Source organism: Melanostigma gelatinosum (genome assembly GCF_949748355.1).
Source record: "Melanostigma gelatinosum genome assembly, chromosome: 10".
In the NCBI taxonomy this organism is placed as follows: domain Eukaryota; kingdom Metazoa; phylum Chordata; class Actinopteri; order Perciformes; family Zoarcidae; genus Melanostigma; species Melanostigma gelatinosum.
The window spans coordinates 15904977-15925527 of NC_136643.1; the positions used below are offsets into that span (position 1 = coordinate 15904977).

The 20551-nt window shown below is 41.5% G+C and overlaps 1 protein-coding gene across 1 annotated transcript; it reads right to left on the bottom strand.

The window, feature by feature from the left end:
- Window positions 1-1255: 1255 nt before the first annotated feature.
- Window positions 1256-20548, bottom strand: map3k20a (mitogen-activated protein kinase kinase kinase 20a). The gene is made up of 20 exons (XM_079277036.1): window positions 20423-20548; window positions 18839-19024; window positions 17746-17833; window positions 15250-15351; window positions 14135-14200; window positions 13983-14011; window positions 13361-13498; window positions 12130-12216; window positions 11883-11957; window positions 11681-11787; window positions 9186-9321; window positions 5797-5841; window positions 5670-5700; window positions 5430-5569; window positions 5242-5304; window positions 5040-5129; window positions 2935-3051; window positions 2691-2765; window positions 2378-2528; window positions 1256-2211 (listed from the first exon to the last, which is right to left on the bottom strand). Exons 2-20 carry the CDS (start codon window positions 18995-18997, stop codon window positions 1490-1492), a joined length of 2421 nt encoding a protein of 806 aa, XP_079133162.1. The 5' UTR covers window positions 18998-19024; window positions 20423-20548; the 3' UTR covers window positions 1256-1489.
- Window positions 20549-20551: the final 3 nt, after the last annotated feature.

Below are 20551 nucleotides of genomic sequence, written 5' to 3' on the forward strand. Positions count from 1 at the left end.
GTACTTTATAAAATACACGGGAGGTCAAATTCAATACTTATCTCCGTTATGAAGATTTAAAAATACGTTTCGATGTTTATTTACGTCACAAATGTTTTACTTTCTGATGCATTAAGCGGAAGAGAGCGGTGGGTCTTCCATGTGCTTTGCCGTGGCGCGAGTTTTTTTATTTGTGAATTTGCATGCAAGGCGGGTAAAATGTTGAGCTCTGTGTCCAACTGTAACTTTTGAAGAGGCCAAAGTTAAGGTACATCAGTCACTCTCACGTTATAGCAGACAGGACCTAGAAATGAAGCATATGACTCTTTTATGAGACTTATTAAAACAGGAATATTCCAGTTACACTTTAAGAGGGTTTAGAGTTTATAAAGGATTTAAAGGAGGGAGATATATATGCAGAGGAAACAGGGAGATACGGGAATTCAATTTACTAAAGCTGAGTAAAAGTGGCTAATAATAAAAGATAGCACTGACTGGCAACAAAGCTGAGATAAGGCAAAACACTGGGTGACATAAACAACAGGAAGTGGATATGAATGATTGAAGCATGAACATAACAAGACCGGGGTGTGGCTAGCAGACCTAATATAACTTTGCATATCTGGGTTTATGAAGTTTACCTCTACTTTATAATATATCTTATAATATTCAATACTATATCATATTATATTATTGTGTTAATATCTTATACTCTTTTAGTACGTTATTCACTGTAGTATACCTCTATTATATTTCTACATTAAAACAGACAAACACAAAGTCTCATCACTTATTGATGTTATATTTTAGTCTGGTCTAGGCTGTTTGTATACACTGCTTACTAATCACATCCCACCACTGTTACATTTGCCTGAATGCTCTTGTAATAGTTCATTTTTTTTGTCTTCTATTCTTATTCTAGTTTTGTATACCTCTTATCATTTTTTATTTATTTATCTGTACTTATTTCTGTCCTTGTGCTGCTGCAATAACCACATTTTCCCATTGGGTATCAATAAAGGCGTTTCTCATCTTATTGCATGTTGTCACACAGTGGAATCAGAAGACCATGTTATATTTCAAAAAATTAAAAATAAAGAGGCAACTCAGAAATAATGGATTTGAACAAATGAACCCTTTATCTTGGGTAAAGGTGTCATAACGGTTTATTTGATTACTTGAGAGAAACCGGGCTGATAAATAATTATTTTAAAATAATAATGCATCACCACCGGTCGCCATCTGCTTTTTAATGTAAGGAAGAAGATGAAGAACAAGGAGTGAATTGTCCATTTGTTTTAATAACAATACATCATTTATATTAACCTGACAGGAGCCAGTGTGTTTTATGATAAAAGCTTATGTTCATAAATATATACATCCGATCATAGGCATCAGTGTGATTCTCTTAAAACAAGCAGTTCATTTTCAGCATATAAGCAGACATAATTCAGATAAAACCTTTTGAGAGCATGACATGTCAGGGAGCTGTCAGTTCATGTGGCCCACATTAAGTTCTTCCACCAGCGCCACGCCCTCCCCTGCCCCCTCTCCTCGGTCGACCTCTGACTTGTTTATTGTCCTGACGCGGTAATCTTTTCTGTCGCTCCACTGTGATCCACCCTCCCTCGCTGGCTTTGGCCCCCTCTTTTCCCTCACTAGGGCTTTCTGTCACAGACAATATACCTGGTATCGTGGAGGGGCGGTTCTGTGGTGTGACACTGTAACTGTTGGACCGTGGCCTCCCTGGCTGGCGTGAGGTTTTGCTTGTTTTATGATGAACATAGTTACCTCTGGTATTGGTCCATTCATTCCCCCTACCCTGCTCCCCTCCCACAGTTAATGTGTTGCCAAAGTAGAGGTTTCTGCGGCGGTCATGCAGTGCTCCAGCACTGAGTGGGCGCTCTCGCTCCCTCTCTGAGGCGCTCTCTGACGTGGTGCTGGAAGGGCTGCTGCCCTTTGACCCGAGATGGAGCGGGGAGAGTTTGGCCGACAGGCTGGTAGTTGGCGAGGAGCTGCGAGAGTCAATCCAACTAGATACATGGGTGCGGTTTGGAGAGCGACGCACAGCTGCAGCATAAGAAAACCCCTGGCTTTCATGTGCAGACAGGAACTGAGGCAGAGTGCGGGCGTCAGACCGAGTCAAGGCAGTCAGAGCAGCAGTCGTCTGCTGGCTTTTCTGGGTCTTTAACTGCCTCTGCCTTACGTTGTACATCCATGTGGTATCAATATCTAAAAAGGAAGATGTGCATTAATTAAATTCATGCAGTCTGTGTTTAACACTGATACATTTGTGATATCTTCAAATGAGGAATTTCAACAATCTTGATTTGTCCCGCAGTGAAAACTGCTGCTCTGGCACTCTTGAGGTCAATCCAGCAATAAATAAAACAATTACCAGAGTAAGACGTGTCCGTGGGGCTGAAGTTGATGTTAGCTGGAGTTGTTTGGATGGCCAGCTCCACAGTCTTGATCTCGTCTTGATTACCACTGTGACTCCACGTCACTGGACAGCTGTGTCTGGTCGACTTTGGTGACTTGACATCATCCTGAAGTCAAAAGACAGGAAGAGAATACATATAATGTAACATATTTAGATACAAAAACATGTTATGCTCGGGGTTCTGTGATTGCATTTGATGCATTTCACAAATTCATATTTCAAATGGCTGACATAGTGTATTTGCTTTGTTTTGTGTGGTGCCTCTCACCTCATAATTGACTGTGTAGTCGACTTTATGGTTCGGCTGTAGTCCAACGATCCATTTGTCCATCACAAAAGGTGGCTGCATTGCAAAGATTTTAGTTCATTAAAAGAAATCTGGCAATACAACAATCTTAGAGGTACAATGCAAACAGTTAGGTCAGAAACAAAGAGAGCATTCAGTATTGATTCAATACATGAGTGGTCATGTCATTTGTAACTTTGTTCAGCAAATGTGTTGATGACGACACCTTAGTCATCCGCAGGACTTCCACATCTTGCCGGTTGACGTTAAAGATGACATCTTTGATGTAGGTTACTGCAATATCATCTCCATCAAGTTCCAGGTACATCTTCCACTTGCAGTCCTTTAAAGAAAATAGGATGAGTTGGACATTTTCTGTTGCGACACCAATATCTCTGTTACTGTACAGCTGCAATACAGTCTGATTAAAAAAGAAAAACGATAATGGTGAGATAATGGGCGTCTGGTCTGGTGCACTCACAAACAACACCTGATTGTATGGAAAAGTTTCTAATTGCAGTAGAACTTGGCAACTCTTGTATATAAACCAACAGCACAACCTAGAGGTAGTTTGATGGTAGTGGCCACAAAGCCACCTACTGTGGGGGAGGACAGAAATATTACATATCGAAAAACGGGAAATTGTATATCATGCAATTTGTGTAATATGTGATTTCGAAACACCTTTTTTAGAGAATGGATTTTAATCAAAATCAGTACTAATGTCTCAACATTGTAGTGAAAATTCTATAAGAGAGAAACAGAAATAAATGACGCGGTAGCAAATATTTTGATGTAGACATTGTCAATTCTTTGTCAAACACTAGATGTTATTATTCTCGGTGGGATCCAGGATTCATTTCTTGGAGCAGGAATCGGGTCGATTTTAGGTGATAAGGGTGAAGGTTTTTCCTCATGACTTGCTGCATGCGGCACACATCAAATCCTCACCAGGAGGCACGAATCTGAACAATTCCCCAGACCTCTTCTCCTGCATACTGAATGCTGACGAAGCAGTAATGATTCCGCCAATCCCCTAAAGCCGACCACGAAGCCACAGGTCACCGCTTAACCACACAGGGTTCATGGCACAGGCCAATCCATTGTGTAGTGATCACAGAGAAAGACATCAGAGGAGTGGCACCAACACACTCGTCTGAGGAGCCTTCGCCCTCTCCTGCATCGTCCCCAGGGGCTGGAAACGGCTCAAAGGGGAAGCTTCAGCAAGCCTCTGGCTCAGAAACACACCAGTGGCCCCGTGCTGGCCTGTTGTCGGCACTGGACGGTCGCACCGGGGCTTCCAGGTCCATGCTAGTCTAATCACTCCAGCAGAAACAATGTCTGGTAATGATGCCTAGGACCCGAGTGCGTCTAATGACAACTCATACATAATTCAGCACCTTTCACTTGGCTGCACGGTGATATCCTCATTAGTAGGGGACCCTCAGTGGCTGTCAGATGGTGGCCGCACAATCGCGGGCCCTCATTTTGTCTTTGAGAAGTGCAGCTGCTTCCATGACATCGCCAGCAAAGAGGGGCGAAGAAAAAAAATGCAGTGCGGGTTTGTTTTATTTAGTGCAAAAATCCTTCCAGTTTGTAAAAACAAGGCTGACACGGAACCTGACACCAGGCAGGGGAAAATAATTAGCTCTCATTTTCTCAGCCTCCTGTTTCCTTCTCCCTGCTGTGTTTTCTACCCACTAAACCACGACATGTCAGAAGAAATGGGAGGCAATTAGCAGGCTCGTTTCAGCCCTGCCGAACACACTGAAAGAGGACTATTTATGATGGGACAATGAACAGCTGAAAGATTAAATAACGTTTGCCTTTTAAAAAGAAAATGACTTCTGGCTAAATGGGCTATTTTTGATTAAATTCAAACAGCAAGTGAAGAGCCATCCTTTCTCCACAGTTTGAGACCCTAACAAAGGGCTGCGAGCAAGTCGAGGTGGATGTGGTACATGGCTGAGAATGAAATGTTTATTCGTCTGGTTTTATGCATGTCTGGTGATGCCTTCAATGGTCAGCATAACAGCCATCATCATGAATCCTCAGAACAAACAGCTTCAGTACAAGGCGGCTGATTCAATCACGGCAAACACATTATTCTGCACATTTACAAAGGAACAACATTACAAAACCTATTAAAGATGTTAAAAATTAATAATCAAAGTAGTTACAACATTTTTTTGTGGTTGTCCTTTATTTCTTTTTGGTCGTCCTTTACAGAGCGAATGATGAACTGCATCTGACGCTCACAGCTGCAGAATATGTTGATGCAGTCAGTCAGTGTGTGTGTGTGTGTGTGTGTGTGCTTCACTATAAACTTACAGATTTCCCAGTTCCTGGTTTCCAGTGGTACCCAAACACCAGCTCCAGATTTACAGATTTACTCATCTCAACCTCCTTTCCCAACTCATCCTGGGGTAAAAAAAAGTGGAGTTTAGGCACCAAATATGCACAGAGAGCTCCCCCCCCCCCCCCCAAAAAACCCCCCCAACTCTTCCTAAAGATAGAGAAGAAAGGTTTATACCTTCAAGAGAGGTGGGAAGTGGACCAATCCGAGGTAATCATTCGTTAGCTTTTCAATTTCACCCTGCCGAAGAGAAAATGTGAGATTCACTGTAATTCCAATACATACGAGCATAAAACTCACCCTGTAAATGACGAATGGATTAAAAGAAATAAGAGAGTTGTGGTTAATGGCTAACTGTGCCTTGCCTTAAGGTGCATGGCGTGGCCTTTGGATTTGACCCCCATGTCCCTCATGTCGTTTTCTGTGAGCAACAGCAACCTCTTCCCAGTGATGTGATTCTCTTTGAACAGGTCAGCATACAGCTGCATGCCCCATGCACCCTCCTCTGAGATAGACAAGGACACGCCCAGATTTTAAACAACAGATTACAAATATAGAGTCCGAAGATGCCAAAGTTGAACGAAAGACAAAGTACATGAACAAACCTGCACCGAATATTTGCTGCATCCAGAAATACTGAAAGAATGCAATTGTAATTGATTATTTTTAATAGCACCGGCGTGTGGAAATCTAAAATAATATCTTAGTCATGAGGTTAGTAATGGTACTGACCACATGCTCTTCTGTCCATGTATAGATGTCAAAGTGTGGCAGCAGCTGCATGAAAACAAAAGACAAACAGAAGTAACAGCAATAGAAGATGGCTGGATACAGACAGTATAACATGTGTGTTCGCGACAGACAGACGTTGAAATAAAAATCACCAGACTTAAGTAAATGTTATTAAAATGGAAAATAGACATGTTTTCCATGTCTGTGAAGCCATTACTTTTCCGGTTATTGTGCTGTGGGATGAAGACGACTTGCCTCTAATGGTCTATATCAAACCGAAATGTCCATCTGACTGATCTAACGTGATCTGTTTGAATGATAAATCATTTATTGCTCATTAAATGTAATCAGGCAGAAACTTGCCAGCCAAAATAAAGATTTCATCATTGTGATCACGAGACTGGTGTGTAATGACAGAAATAATGCAATGGAAAATTGGAGGAAAGATGACTAAATGAATGAGTAATCCCCCATTCACTGTCTTCTTCCCACGACATCTGATAAACAGCTCAGATTATGAGCTGAATGCCGGTCTCAATAGACAGTCGCTGCCATACATTTCAGTGCAGCCCGCCCGCCTCACAAAGCCACTCGGCACTGCAGCGTTTTCCGCCTCCTCCAGTGCTGCGGTTTCGGAAGTAAACAGATTCAGAAGCATTCTGCCGCTGCCAAAGTCTCATTGGAGTGACTTAACATCACTTTTCATGCAGCGTATTATATTTCACAAATGTGCTGCCGTGATTCTTTCTCCGAGGACTATCTCAAATTCAAAATGGGGCGCACGGTTTTTGTGTTCATGACATGTGTGTGGAATCTGTAGGGGGAAAAAAAAAAGACTTTGGCTTAGTTCACACAATCCTGCCCCCATGTGGACCAAGTGGATGATGAGCAACCAGACCATGAACACTGGGAGTTACAAAGTTAACATCACAAGAAACAGCTCAACATGAATGCCCAGTGAAGCAATATATTTTACAATCTTATTAAAATGCTATCAGTCATGCTCTGTTCTGTCTTCCATCACAAAGGGGTTTGGTAATAATAGTGGCAATACAACATCATTCTCATGAAACAGATCAGCAGAGAGTTGAAAGAAACTGATTTATTGACAGAACGGCGAAGGATGCAGGAAAATAAGTCACATCAAGAAGCTGCTGGTTGCATGATTTTGGGTGAAAAGCTCAAGAAGATTATTAACAAGTGTGGAGGCTGAATGTTTCTGAAGTGTCTGGATTCCAAACAGGGAAATATTGGTAGGAGTGTGTGTTAATTGTTATGTCTAGTCTCGTGTGTATAGAGCTTGAAGGCACAAGAGTACAGGCGGTGTTTGAATATGAGCTCACGGCACGATGCTAACAAGCAACAACACAGGAATGCAGAGGATTACATCCTCATGAGACTGACTGATGAGAACAAGTGAATGGGACAATTTAATGTGCTGTGCTCAAGGAAGCATGTCCTTCCCCCAGATGAAGCCTAATACCTACTTGAACACTCATGCTAATACGATTTTCTCTACTGTAAAGTGCAGGTCTTGAGGCGAATATTCAGTTAGACCGTATGGTGAGATTCTGTATGAAAAATGTGTCAACAGAAGGGAATTACTCTATTAAAATCTACGTTTGGTAAAATCCGTGACTTCTGAATCAAGCCTTTTCGAGCAGAAACGTTGTTATATATAATTCCTTATTTCTTAATGTTTGTAAATCTTGTAAGGCCTAAGCAAGAAGCTTGTCTTGCAAAGTGAAATGTGACGTGAGCGACGAAGCTGACAGTCGTATAGCCACATCCTGCTCCTGCTGTTTTGAACCTTGGGTCAGTCAGAGGAAAAAAAACATGTGGTTTCTCATCCTGGTAAGAGACTGCGTCTCAACAACTGCACTCCAACACATCCAGAACAAATTGGCCAATCTTAATGTCAGCAAAATGTCACTTCATCATAAAAGCCTGGCCCTCTCTAAGCAACTGGCTCATGTGGCTCTTTCTTCACAGCATGGCACTATACATCCAGTACATTAGACATACGGCAAATGACATCCATAATATACTATAGGTGGAGGGCTCTAAAAGTATTCTAAAATACCTTTCTGTGCTAGATTGAGTGATTTCTGAATACAACTTGAACAAAGCAGAAGAAATATTAAGTCAATGTATGTGTTCTGGTGTTTCTCATGATTGTTGAAATGATCAAAATAATCATGACTGAACCAGTAATTCATCACCAAAGATTGCTTCCACAAAACCAATAAAGCGTCGCGTGAGATTCCAGTATTTGATAGATGCAGCCGCGGAGACGCAGAGCGTCGGAGAGCTTTATTCACTGTCGTCAGACCAAGTGAAGCGTCCCGTTCCCAGAGTCATGTCGATCTTGTGTCCTTCTCTGACATGGCTCGACACGGAGGAGTTCTGCCTGGCCTGCATGTTGACCTGCATGCCCGAGTGCAGGATAGGCCGGCCAAAGTCCAAGGAAAACATGTCCTCAAAGCCCTTCGTCATGGAGTGCAGATTTACCGCCTCGTGACTGGAGGTGGTGATCTGACATGACATCTGTGAACTGTTTGATTCCTCCGTCTTAGACTGATAGAATGACTTAGCGCTTATCTTTTTAGCCACAGGTAAGAGGAGCTGAAAGGCAGAGAGACGGGTGGAGGAAGGAGGGACACAGGGGTGAAGGAAAAGAAGAGAGGATGGAGAAGAAAGGGAAGTATGTAATCAGTTTCAAAACACAAGTGTAAATAAGAAAAGTGGACAATCTTAACCCCAACCCAAGAAGAAAAGTAGATGGTAAAAGAAAGTTTGCGGAACAAAAGAATAAGTGGAGGACAGGAAACGATAGGAAACACAGGAAGAGATTTCAGTGATCCAAAGGTGTTCAAGTTATCTATACTGCACACTACTGTGGCATTCCGTCACACATGGTTTTTTAGAAAGCAAACACGTTCTGTTCACAGAAACACAAAGTGCAAAGAAGAAAAAACATAATCTGTTGTGTCTTTTGCATGCAACTACTGCAATGCAAGGAAACAAACCGGCAAAACAGCAACGCGGTGAACTGCAGGTTCTGCAACGCTCACAATTCAATGTGAATTCTGGTAAGAAATGCAGCATTCACTCTGTGTAATCATGATGCACATGTACTTGTCGGGCAACCATGCACTACACTTCACATAACTGAAGTACTGCCAATAATACACACTGCTAGGATTGTACCTCATTCCACACTTTTTTTATTTTCATTCGAGTCTGTCCCTCTCGCAATGGGATTGAGGAAACGATGTGAACAGCAGTGTCAACGTGAGGTGCTGCTGCTGTCACCACTGGACAGCTGGCGGCGGCTGTCCTGCGGGTGAAGGTGGACCGAGGTGGAGAGGACATAATGAGCAACTCACCGGGCTGTTGGACTGTTCGATGAGTTTGTGCTCCCACATCTTTAGGCGGCGTTCTCGCTCCTTCAGCTCCTGCTCTTTGGTGCTCAGGTCTCTCTCCAGCTTCTTAAGTCTCTCAAGCGTAGCTTCAATCTCACACCTGCAATAAGCAGCAACAGAACAATCTCAGCAATTTACCAAATATCTCCACATTGAATTTCGGAAAGCAAACGCTTTTTTTAAATGTTAAAGACGGGCATGATTTCATATTTTTCTTTTTGTCAGGAGTAAATAGGGATTTTGTTGTAGACTATTTTTAGCTGCGGATTAATACACAATTAGCGCCCTACTTTCTTTTAGCAGGGTGTGTTAGTAAACTACAGTGCTTGTGATAATTGAAATGAAGGAGTTTCCACCCCTAAAAATCCAGGTTTACCTTCTTATTTTAACTTAATCAGCCTTAAGGTAAACTGACGTGCCATATTTGTAAGGCTCCGTGGTTTTATTGCTGGATTATTCTATTAAATGTGTTTATTTGGCATCTTTAGAAGCTTAAGAATTTCCACTAGAATTTGAAATGAAGTCGTGTGGGTTTGGCACAGAGCAGTTGTATGTCATGCGTAACTCACTGGCAGGTCAGTGTGGCTTAAAGGAGCTCTCACCTTAAGTTTGGGTCATTTCGTTGGATTCGTTGACAGTAAGAAATGATTAAATATCACCAGCCTTCTCCTTTAAACAACCCAGTGTGAAGAATAATTACATGAATACCAGTTAGAGTAGAGTACCATGGCAGTAAGCAGTAGCACTAAAGCTAACTAAAGTAAAACTGTAAAAAACACGAGCGATCCCCTGCAGTCAGAAGGTGATCAGGCTGTGTCTAAAGCTTCGGATGCCAAGGACGGGACAATGTCTCATGTGGGGGAAGTTTGTTTTGCACAGTGTGTCGTGGAAATCCACGCTGAGCTTCAGCCCAACAAAAACTTGGTTCTCACACTCTCTCTCTGTTCATAAACACATGTAGCAGGAAAGCCCATCCTGACTCCTCCCAGTCCTCCGGTTCCTCCACCCCGGCGCTTCCCACTTCAAACAATTTCCTCTCTTGCTCAACTTCCCAAACAATTTGTTCTCTTGCCTCTTGTTCACTTTCCTGGAAAACATTTTGTCTTTGCACATCGCCCTGTACGCTGCAGAATGTCTAATCCAGACAGAAAAGACTTTCTTCCTGTTCTGTCCAAGCTAGTCTGATACAGAGTTGAACAAGAGGCGTCTGTTTAGTTTTACATGACATTCAACTTACGTGACTCAGTCTATATTTAGTTCTGAAGACAAAGAATTAGATCGCAAAATTCAAGTTCTAATTTTAGATGCCATAAGACACAGCAATCGTTGAATTAAACCAGCTGCGTTTGACCATTACACCATTTGATGGTGAATCTGTCACGAAACAACGAGTGTCAGGTTAAAGTAGGGACTCTCCCCTTTAAGTGGAAGGTGTTTTAATTGGCTATAAGAGCAGCTTAACAGTGTACATGAAAATGAAGTGACGATCGATGAGTGCATAAGTGCAGCCACACAGTGCTGCTAGTAGGCAGTAGACCTTTAGTCTTCTTATACTACATAAAAGCACATCGAGGGCCAAAGCACAAAACATCCTATCTGCAGAATTTTCTGATTGCCGGATTTCATTTTGGATGATGAGAACAAGGAAGGCTGTTCATATTCAGTCTGTTTTAAAATAATCCCGCCCTTTATTGAAACTTCATTTAGAGCATCATTTTGTAGAACCTCTTCCAACTTGCACCAAATGATGGAAAGATTGCAAAGATCCGATCTGCAAAATGATCCAGGCATTTTTCAGATAGGAGGTTTTGCTCTTCGGCCATCGATATATGGCCAACATAACATCTCACTGCTCTACCGCCAGCTCTGATCACCCACAAGCCAGCTAAGCTCATAGTATCAAACCTCTCGAGCTACAACAAATGCATCTTTCTGTGTCACACATTCTCAGTTTCTGTTTTCCAGCAGCGAGTTTCACTCCAACCTGCTGCACCTGCAGATGGCTGCCTGGACATGATGCCACCAGCACAACTTCTGAAGAAAAACCTCAGAGCACAGACAAGCCCCGCAGAGAGGCAGACAGAGAATAAAGTAACAGCTGAGACTCAGGCTGTGCTGAACATCACCAAACCTCCAGCTGCTCATACAACCCAATTAAACACTTCTACTTGAAAAAGATGGTGATTATTTTTAGGGCCTTATGGGTAAAGAGAGGAAGTATATCCAGATGGATGCTTCTGTGGAGGTTTTCAGGCCTTTATGTAGCTATCAGTGTAATTATTAAAGATCTATAAGCACGATCTCAAGTCCTTTTTTGTATTCCACGGCCCCCATCAGCTACATTTCCACATCGCTCTTTGAAAACAGTCGCACATTTCCTTAGGCTGAGGCAGTATATCGGAGAAAAAGAGAGTTATAAATACATTCACTGGGCCTGGGAGAATGGCTGATCACATTACCTCCATTCAGCCTTGTTGTGAAGGAAAGAGTTGCACTGTTGAGGAAGTTGGCTGTCATTCGACATGGACTCCAAAGTCGAGAGGATCTGCTTGAACATTGGCCTTTCCTGGAATCAACATACAAACATTTGCTCTGTAGGATTCAAATGAAAGCATACATATGTTGGCAATTTGCATAATTGTAACTTAGTGGACCACTCACTTTAGATTCTGCTGCCCAGCAGTTCCTCATGAGCTCAGCAAAGCTGGCAGGACAGCCACTCGGGATGGTTAACCTCTGAAACACACAGAGTCAGGTGTAGGATGAGCTGAAGGGCTGCTGATTTGAAGGAATTGTTTGACATTTAGGAATTCATGCTTATTCGCTTTCTTGCTGAGAGTTAAAGCTAAGCCAAGCTGACCATCTGCTAACTGCTTATGGACATACACATAATCGCACACGCGAGTACCTCGTTTTTCTCCACCACGAGCCAGGCCACTTGTAAACCTTCCAGACCTTTGAAGGGTATCTCACGGGTGAGCATTTCCCAAAGAACCTGTCACGGAAGTAAAGAGCCACGGTAAGCAAACAAACAACGTTATAACACTGTGAAATAATATGCACAGACGTATGTGTATGCTCAGGCAACACACACACACACACACCTATGAATCTTTTGCTTTGCACAGAAAACATATTGCATGAATAATAAATATTGCAGACCAAATAAGTAGCTTTCATCATTTTCTGTTGTGTGTTTGTATACAAATAAACATTTAAAAGACTTTTCTGTCTTTCTTGAAGACTAAATGCAACATATAAATTAGGCAAAGGAAATATTCTTAGATCTAAATGATTGAAGTCTGAAATGACGTCTGAAGTGCAATAACAGCACTCCCTTGATCGTGTAGGTGCTCCTCAGGTATTCAACCTGAGTCGACGTCTTTAAAAAAGGAGATTTAAGAAAAGGTGGAGGAGAGACATTTCTGAAACAGCCAAGGGCTCTACTGTACTCTACATTTCTATATTGCTACACTTGCCAGCTGCCTCTCATTAAATGTATGTATTCTATAGAAATCAGCTCCTCGGAAGAGTGTCAGTGCGGGGAGACTGCATACTTACTGTAAATCTGCAATTAGCACTCATTGCAATCATAAACAACGACTGTTCAGCACGTAACATCCTGCCTACTGTATATCTGAGGAAACGTATTTTTGAGATTTTGTATCAGAGATTCACTCTTGCATAGTGGGAACTGCAAAAAAAACTTGTTTTGAGCTGTTGACTGGTTTCCATTTTGAAATGACTTCCAAAAGTCTTTAGACAGCAAATTCAGCAAGTTCAGGACGAGTTTCAGGAAGAAGGAAGACAAAGACATTTTCTAAGAGGCTTCACTTCTGCAATACTTGGTACGTAAAATGCTGTATGACCGCTCTATCTTGTTGCGATGGTATGAGGAAGTAATATGTCCCAATCGAATGCTTACTGAATGCAACAGTACATACTTTGTAAGGGCGGCTGCAGTATAAACTAAAAGTATGTGATTTAGAACACAGTGAACATGTCAGTCAGATGTCTGCTGACTGGTACTCTGAAGAAGGCAACATGTGCCGAAACAATGGTCTACAGAATTGGAAACTTAAAAATGACATCACTTGTGAGAGTGGTGCTTTCCCCTCCTTTCCTTTCCTGTCACTCACCACACCGTAGGAGAAAGTGTCACACGTCTCAGACACAGGCAGACTCTGGATCACCTCCGGAGCCATCCAGGGAAACGTGCCCACCAAGGACATGTGCGTTGTGTGGGTCAGGAACTTGGATGCCCCAAAATCACAGATCTGAAGTGACAAAAAAACAAAATTAAGGTTATCATTGCATCTAAATGCTGTACTGCAATCACATCATTAAGGCCTGGACACAATTGCTTGTTTTTTTATCACTGCAATTTGGCACAATATGCTCTTGTCTCATGATACATCAGATACAAAAACAGTGTGGAGCTACTAAATAGTTTTCCATAATATACTACCTCTCTTTCAAGAGTTTTATTTAATCTCCTTTCTACTGATCTCGTCTACAGCGGAGCACACCAGGAATGCTGGTTCTTGTAAATGCTAAGTTAGTCACTGCCCTCTTGTGTCCACATACTGAAGGTAAATAATAAGCCAGTATTTCATGCTCATACTCCTTTTAAATTCTGAGATGAAAGTTGAAACATGCAGTTAAGCAGACAGTATATCGCCTCATCAGAGCACTCTTATTGTGCAGCACAATGTATCTGAGGTGAAAGTCAACAGAGTATAAGTCATGATGAAAACCAACCTTGAGAGACTTGTCTGCCGACACAACAACTGCAAGAGAAAATAGAAAGTCAACAAAACTTTGTATTCACTTTAGAATATGTAACATTCATGTATGTGTACAAATTAATATTGGTTTGGACACCAAAATATTCTAGAAATGAAATCCTTTACCATTCCTGGACTTCAGGTCTCTGTGGATCACCTTAACGGGGGCCTCTGAATGTAAATAGTGCATTCCTAAAGCGGAAATAAAGAGACGTTTTTCAGAGGCAGGTCGCTGGAAACACTGTATACACTGGTGACTCTGATCACTCAATCAGGAGAAAATCATGCTTGTTTTATCTGGTTTGTAATACTGTATGTGTGGAGTAGTAATGAGGGAGACCTACGATACCTTGAGTAGAAACGCATACTATTAGGAATTCACTCATGAGCAAAATCAAGACTCTTTGACTTGTATTTATATTGCTCAGTAAATGTACACCTAGAGTGACAGCACACACACACACATTGGTTATCAGTGTGAACATCAGTCATGACTGCAACACATGATGACTTGAGTCAAAAAAAAGTTGAGCATTTTTTCTTGACTTGTAAAACTTCTTAATACTTTCGCAGCTGATAAATGAACATAGTGCTGCTGTTTAACAATCAGTTTTAGGTCTTTGATGTCATATATTATGCAATGTTGTGATTCTTACAGAAACTGACTTTAATAGGACTACAAACCCTGCCTTGTCTTTTTAAATCACTTTTAAAAAACGACTTATTTGCACATATCAGTTTTATTACAACTGCTTTCTATGAAAAATAAATGAAGGTCCCTCAAAACATACCGTACCAGCCTCCTTAAGTTCTACAATTAAGTGTATAAAAACTTTAACTGCTGTCTTTGTCATATTTTATTTATCATAATAAAACCACTGTCTACATTTATTAAGGTTGCAACAAATGAGTATTATCATTTTTGATTAATCTGTTGATTATTTTCTCGATTAATGGATTTTGGTCTGTAAAATGTTGATCAGTGTTTTCCGAAGCCCAAGATGACATCGTAAAATGTCTTGTTTTGTCCAAAACTCAAAGACATTCAGCTCACTGTCACAGAGGATTATAGAAACCAGAAAATATTCACATTTTAAGAAGCTGAAATCAGAGAATCTTTTTTCTAAAACAGACCTTTTCAGGTTTTCAATGAATTGATTAATACAACGACGCTGTTATTGGCAAACACAAGCTGTTAGTTACTAATACAATAAAGTAGATCAAATAATTGTCACATTTACCTCTGGCGATCTCTCCAGCCCATGTCATGATCTGCCCCATGTCCATTTCCTCACTCTCAGCACTGGACAGGTAATCATACAACGATCCACCACTTGCATACTCTGTGGAGAAATGTGATCATGTTTGAGTCTGTTTTATTGGAAGTGACTGACTTGTGATGGTGAAATGTCTTATCGTGAAAAACTCTTGTCGTTGCAGTGCACATTATTAGTGCAGTATGTGAGAGCATTATGGGAATAGAGATTTCGCCAGAGAACTCCTGGACGCCTGCTGACTGTGTCTTGTTTACAGATTGCTCCTGTCACTGACCTGTTGCTGCATTGGACCTCAATTTATCACGGTGTAAATGAACACTGCTCCCTTAGAAGCCCACATGTTATCAACTCTCTAAAACACAAATAATCTGCTCTGTTTTCTAAAGTTGAGCTGGTGAGGTATAGTACCTGAATGAAGATAAACAAGCGCCATCATACCAGATAAAACAGCAGGAAACCTCTGTTTGTGCATAATAACCCAATCATGTTTCAACACAGTGTAAACATGCATCGGCGCCGAGGCAGGAGTCTAATTAACAATCATAAAATACACAGATGCCTTTTGTTTTTTCTTCTGGATTTTGCATTGTGGCAAAAGCTGTCTGACAGCAGATGTATGAATAAGCTCACCCGACTTCGCCTGTGTGTGCAAGTGAAGACTTGTCTGCTTCTGCACTTCACTGTAATACGATCCTCCACATTCCATGAATAACGTGGCTACCTGAGGCTCTGTTGTACTTCTTTTGATCAGTTTGTGTGCAACAACAAACAACCTTGCAGTGTATCGCACAGGTAAATGTACCTTTACCCCAAAACAATAACTGACCTTAATTTATCAGGTTCATGAGGTCGTTGAGCGACAGACATTGTTCAACTCACGCAGGTGAACAGAGACAAACAGGTTTCTCAAATAGGTTGTAGATATTGGCTGCAGAAAGAGGGAACTGCCTGGCCTGATGCTGTGTGTCAACAGACAGCGGACATTTATGACAGAGCTGATGTCAGGATGGCAATAAACTGTTTTTTTCCTGTATCTGCTGCTAATTAGATTGCGCTTTGACAAATAGAGGCGTCAATCAGCGACTTGACAAACAAAACCTCTCTCTTTCACAGCTGCAAAATACCATAGAGGCTGCTGAGGTGTCGTGAGTTTTTCGTTATTGTTCTTCTTATACAGTTCTCCCACACACAGCCAGTACATAGAAAGTGTGGTTTGCATAACATTTAACTGAAGTGCAGACACTGATTTCACACGAAAGACTTCTGCTCACGATAATCACAATCTTCTCCTGCAGGACATGGAGCTATGTGAGCGTAAGATGGGAAACTCTATAGAGGCAGCAGTTGCTTAACGTTGTTACAGTGTCATGTTGTACGAGGTGAGGTTTCACAATTCTGTCTCTTCTACCGCTCTCCATTTCACAAGAAAAGGACATAAATAGTCATCAGTAAAAATGACATCAGCATGGGGATGGACATTTAAAAACAGAAATCTAAGGTCACGGAGGTTATGGAGTTCACCTGAGATGACTGTAGTCACGCTAACAATGGATGTGTCACACAAGGAAAACATTTCAGTGGGTTTGATGTGAGGGGAAAATGACTTCCTGAAGTAGAAAACAGTTTAATTTCCTTCTTTTAATCACCACTAGATAATAGGCTTTTAATACACATTTTTAATGATGTTATTTCTTTTTGTCTTTACTGAGGAGCGTGTGTTTGCCGTTTTGTAAACTGAAAGACAGTTTTGGTTGCGTAACCTGTCACCTGTCTTTTGTTTCTGTGGTCGTTTTGTAACACTGCAGTAGCTTACTGTTGCTGTTGGACGCTGTTAGAAATGCAAAATAGACAAACAAATGCAGAGCTATGGCGTCTTTGTAAAGGTAAATAAAGAAAAGCAGAACCACAATCTCTCAGTGTTTATGCTTCGCCTCTCACCCTCCAAATCAAGCCATGTTTTAAAGCAATATAACTTGCACTCTTTATTATCACGATGATGTTTGATTGCATCTAGCTCTTGGTCTTAAGGAGTGTTAATGTATTTCGTATGGGGTACTTTAGACGAAAGTTTTTTTCAATAAATATAATGGAACAACACCCCTGGTTGTGGAGAAGAAACAGTTTACTGTATTCGATAACACACCATGAATCCATTTGATTTAGGAAGGACAAATGTGAACTAAGGTTTATTCTTCTCAGCCTGTAACCTCAACACAAAAGAAAGGGGCGCACAACGACTGTATCAATGTGTGCACATACCCGAACTCTCTGGCATTCACGAATGTTTCTATAGAAACCTCTGCACCATTCAGTGTTGAGCAAACTGCAACTGATGCAAACAGATTGAGCTGCTGTGTTTGCTATCATGATGTAGCCAAGCAGCTCTGGTGAACACTGATCATCATCGAGACATACTGTATTTATGACACGGCCAATGTGAAAGGCTTTGAAATATCTTACCTGTGACGATTCCGTAGTTGGGAGCCTCAACAATCGCGCCATAAAACTGGATGATGTTACGGTGGCTGAGGACGCTGAGGATTTCAGCCTAAAACAATAAACATAGGACAACATAGCTGGGTATTTTTGATGCGAATGCGATACAAATGTGTGAACACCTTTATTTCAGGGTCTGAAGAAACAGGAGTCTGCAGCCGTGCTAGTGGCCTGTGGCGCTTTGAGCTAAATGCTAACGTCAGCATGCTACGTTCAATGTTCACCGTGTTAACTGTCTTAGTTTAGCGCGTTAGCATTTGGTAATTAGCACCAAACTAAACACAATGGAGGCTGATGGGAATTAGTTTGGCAGGTATTTGTCACAAACCAAAGTACTGGACAAGCATTCATGAATGTTTTTACCATGAAATGACATAGCAATCTATCATATCACTAGTCATTTCACTGAAACACCCAAATATCAACCTCTTGGTGGCGCGATAGAAAAAGTCAGGGTATCAACAAAGTCAGTAACATTCACCCACTTCGGACCGTGAATGTTTTACACGGAAATCCGTAAAGATCTCTGTGAAACTATTCCTTGAATGAACAGAAACTTGACAAAACCAATTTATTTAATTGTAGCCAAACACTGTAATTAAATGAACAATTGGTTCAATGTGAAAGGATTACATTATAATTTTCACTGAACAATTATCTCTCCAACACTTGACTGAAGTTGAATGGATATCTGTGATCTTTTACAATTTCAAAAAAAGGAAACCATGAATCGCTTTCTGAACATCCTATCACAGGCCAAACATAATACAATTTCCATGACACCATTTCAAAGATAGTTCTTTTTTGTCTGTAAGACAATGAGCCTGAGCTTTCAAAGAGATCTCAGCAACGGTCCCTGCTATAATGGGGCCAAATACATTCTTTCATTTGGCAATACCGTTTCTTTCCCTGCATATTTTTGAGAGTGGGGGTGTATAATGACCATGAGTGATGGGTACAGAAGTAGCCACGTCCCCTACACGGGGTAGCAATTAAAATGAGTATTATACTGACAATTAAAAAGTATATGAAAAGCCCAGGCAATTATGACTCCTACCTCGTTTTCAATCTTGAGCAGTTTCTTCACCGCCACCTCTTTATCCTGGGAGATCCACCTGGCTCGGTACACACTCCCGAAGCTGCCGCCGCCACAGTTCTCGTAGAAGTGGATGTCATTGAACGTGATTTGCACGAAGGAGGCGCTTGGAGGCAACATCTCATCTCATCGGCACCAAGAGTGCTTCTGTGGAGGGGTCACAATGAAGGAAGGAAGGAAGGAAGTTCACTCAACAGAGTCCTGCATGGTAAAACAAAAGGAATCCTGCTGTGCAAGACGCTTCAAAGAATAGTTTCACTCTGAAATACACAGGTTTGATGAGACTCCGACATGACCTGGAAAAGGGGGCAGCTGTGGCTGATTCTGCATGTCGTGTCAGTGTGAAAGCCCTGGTTTTAGCTCTGTCATTCACAGACCGTCTCTTTTCGCTGCTCCACACACACTCCTCATCACCAGTATCAGTAAAGCAATGAGCTCAGGGTCCAGACTCTGCTTGTATAAGGACGATGGCATGCCTGGTATGCTGTGATCGTGCAGCCAAAGTCACACACTGTTCCAGCAGGGTCTACGGTGTTCGGTACAAGCTCCCAAACTGGAGTCCACACACATTGATTATCGCATCCTTTTGTTTGTCTGCAAGAGCATAAAAGCATCTTGTAAAAGACATAATTCCATCATTACAGGAAATTGTAGTTCTGTTATTGTTCATAGGTTTCCCATTTCAAGCTGAGCAATTATGGCTTTTAAAAGGCTGTTACCTGGGTATTCATTGGGATTGCTATCCATCACAGCGGGAAATGCCTCCATTGTCACAAAGGGGGGCCATTGCTCTCTGCTGATTTACTTGTATGCATGCTATACTTAACAGCAATCTGCTCAGTGGACCAGCCCACTGTATTGTCTCCACTCAAGAAGCCAGGGTTACTGGGATATGGTAGCACTCCTGATCTCCTTCCTGCCTGTTCTCACTTAATAGCAAACACTGCAACAATAACGGCCTGATCAGCCATATGTCAAACCACAGGTCGGTACTCTCATCGAAAATAAAAGAAAAATAAATCGCACAAAGCTAGCAGACAGGAGGGTGACCTGTCAACTGTTAGATGTTACACCCAAAACAGTCTGCAGCAGTGATTTTCTAATCCCAGACACATATTGATATCACAATCTTAAATAGTTATCAATGATCTTACAGTGCATGGTATTGATCATGCGCTGAGTGGCTTAGATTATTGTGGTAATTTACACCACATAGCTCTCTAAAGACACGATGCACTGCAAATATTTCTCAATAGTCAAACTTGAAAAAGCCACGGGCATAGTTTACTGTATCAACAATTGGGAGAGTGGAAAATATTTTCCTATAAATATCAGTGTTATTACGACTGTACATGTTATAGTTACACTTTTACAGAAGCCCCTTTACAAACACTGCTTTAAGTCTCACACTCAACAATTCAAAACTAAAAGTAAACCTGTACAAACATGTGGAGCCTACACGGCTCATACTCGCATGGACTCCAGTGAGCCAGCATGTGAATACTGTATCTAACTGCTACACTCCGACATTATTAACATACATACCAACATCAAGTGGGACGCTTTCGTCTCCTGCGTAGCTCGTCGAGGTGCACGTTGCAAACGTTCAGTAAGACAACCGGAGAAGTTAAGTGTTCCGGGAAATCTCATGTGACGATTTTCTAATGTCTGCCC

Bases quoted from the DNA above. Each gene is read 5' to 3' on its own strand.
- map3k20a (XM_079277036.1), bottom strand. From the start codon at position 18,997: ATGTTGCCTCCAAGCGCCTCCTTCGTGCAAATCACGTTCAATGACATC. The intron at 12,217-13,360 runs GTGAGTGACAGG...CTTCCGTGACAG, and splicing joins ACACTTTCTCCTACGGTGTG to GTTCTTTGGGAAATGCTCAC. The intron at 2,766-2,934 runs GTGTCGTCATCA...TTTGCAATGCAG, and splicing joins AAGTCCTGCGGATGACTAAG to CCACCTTTTGTGATGGACAA.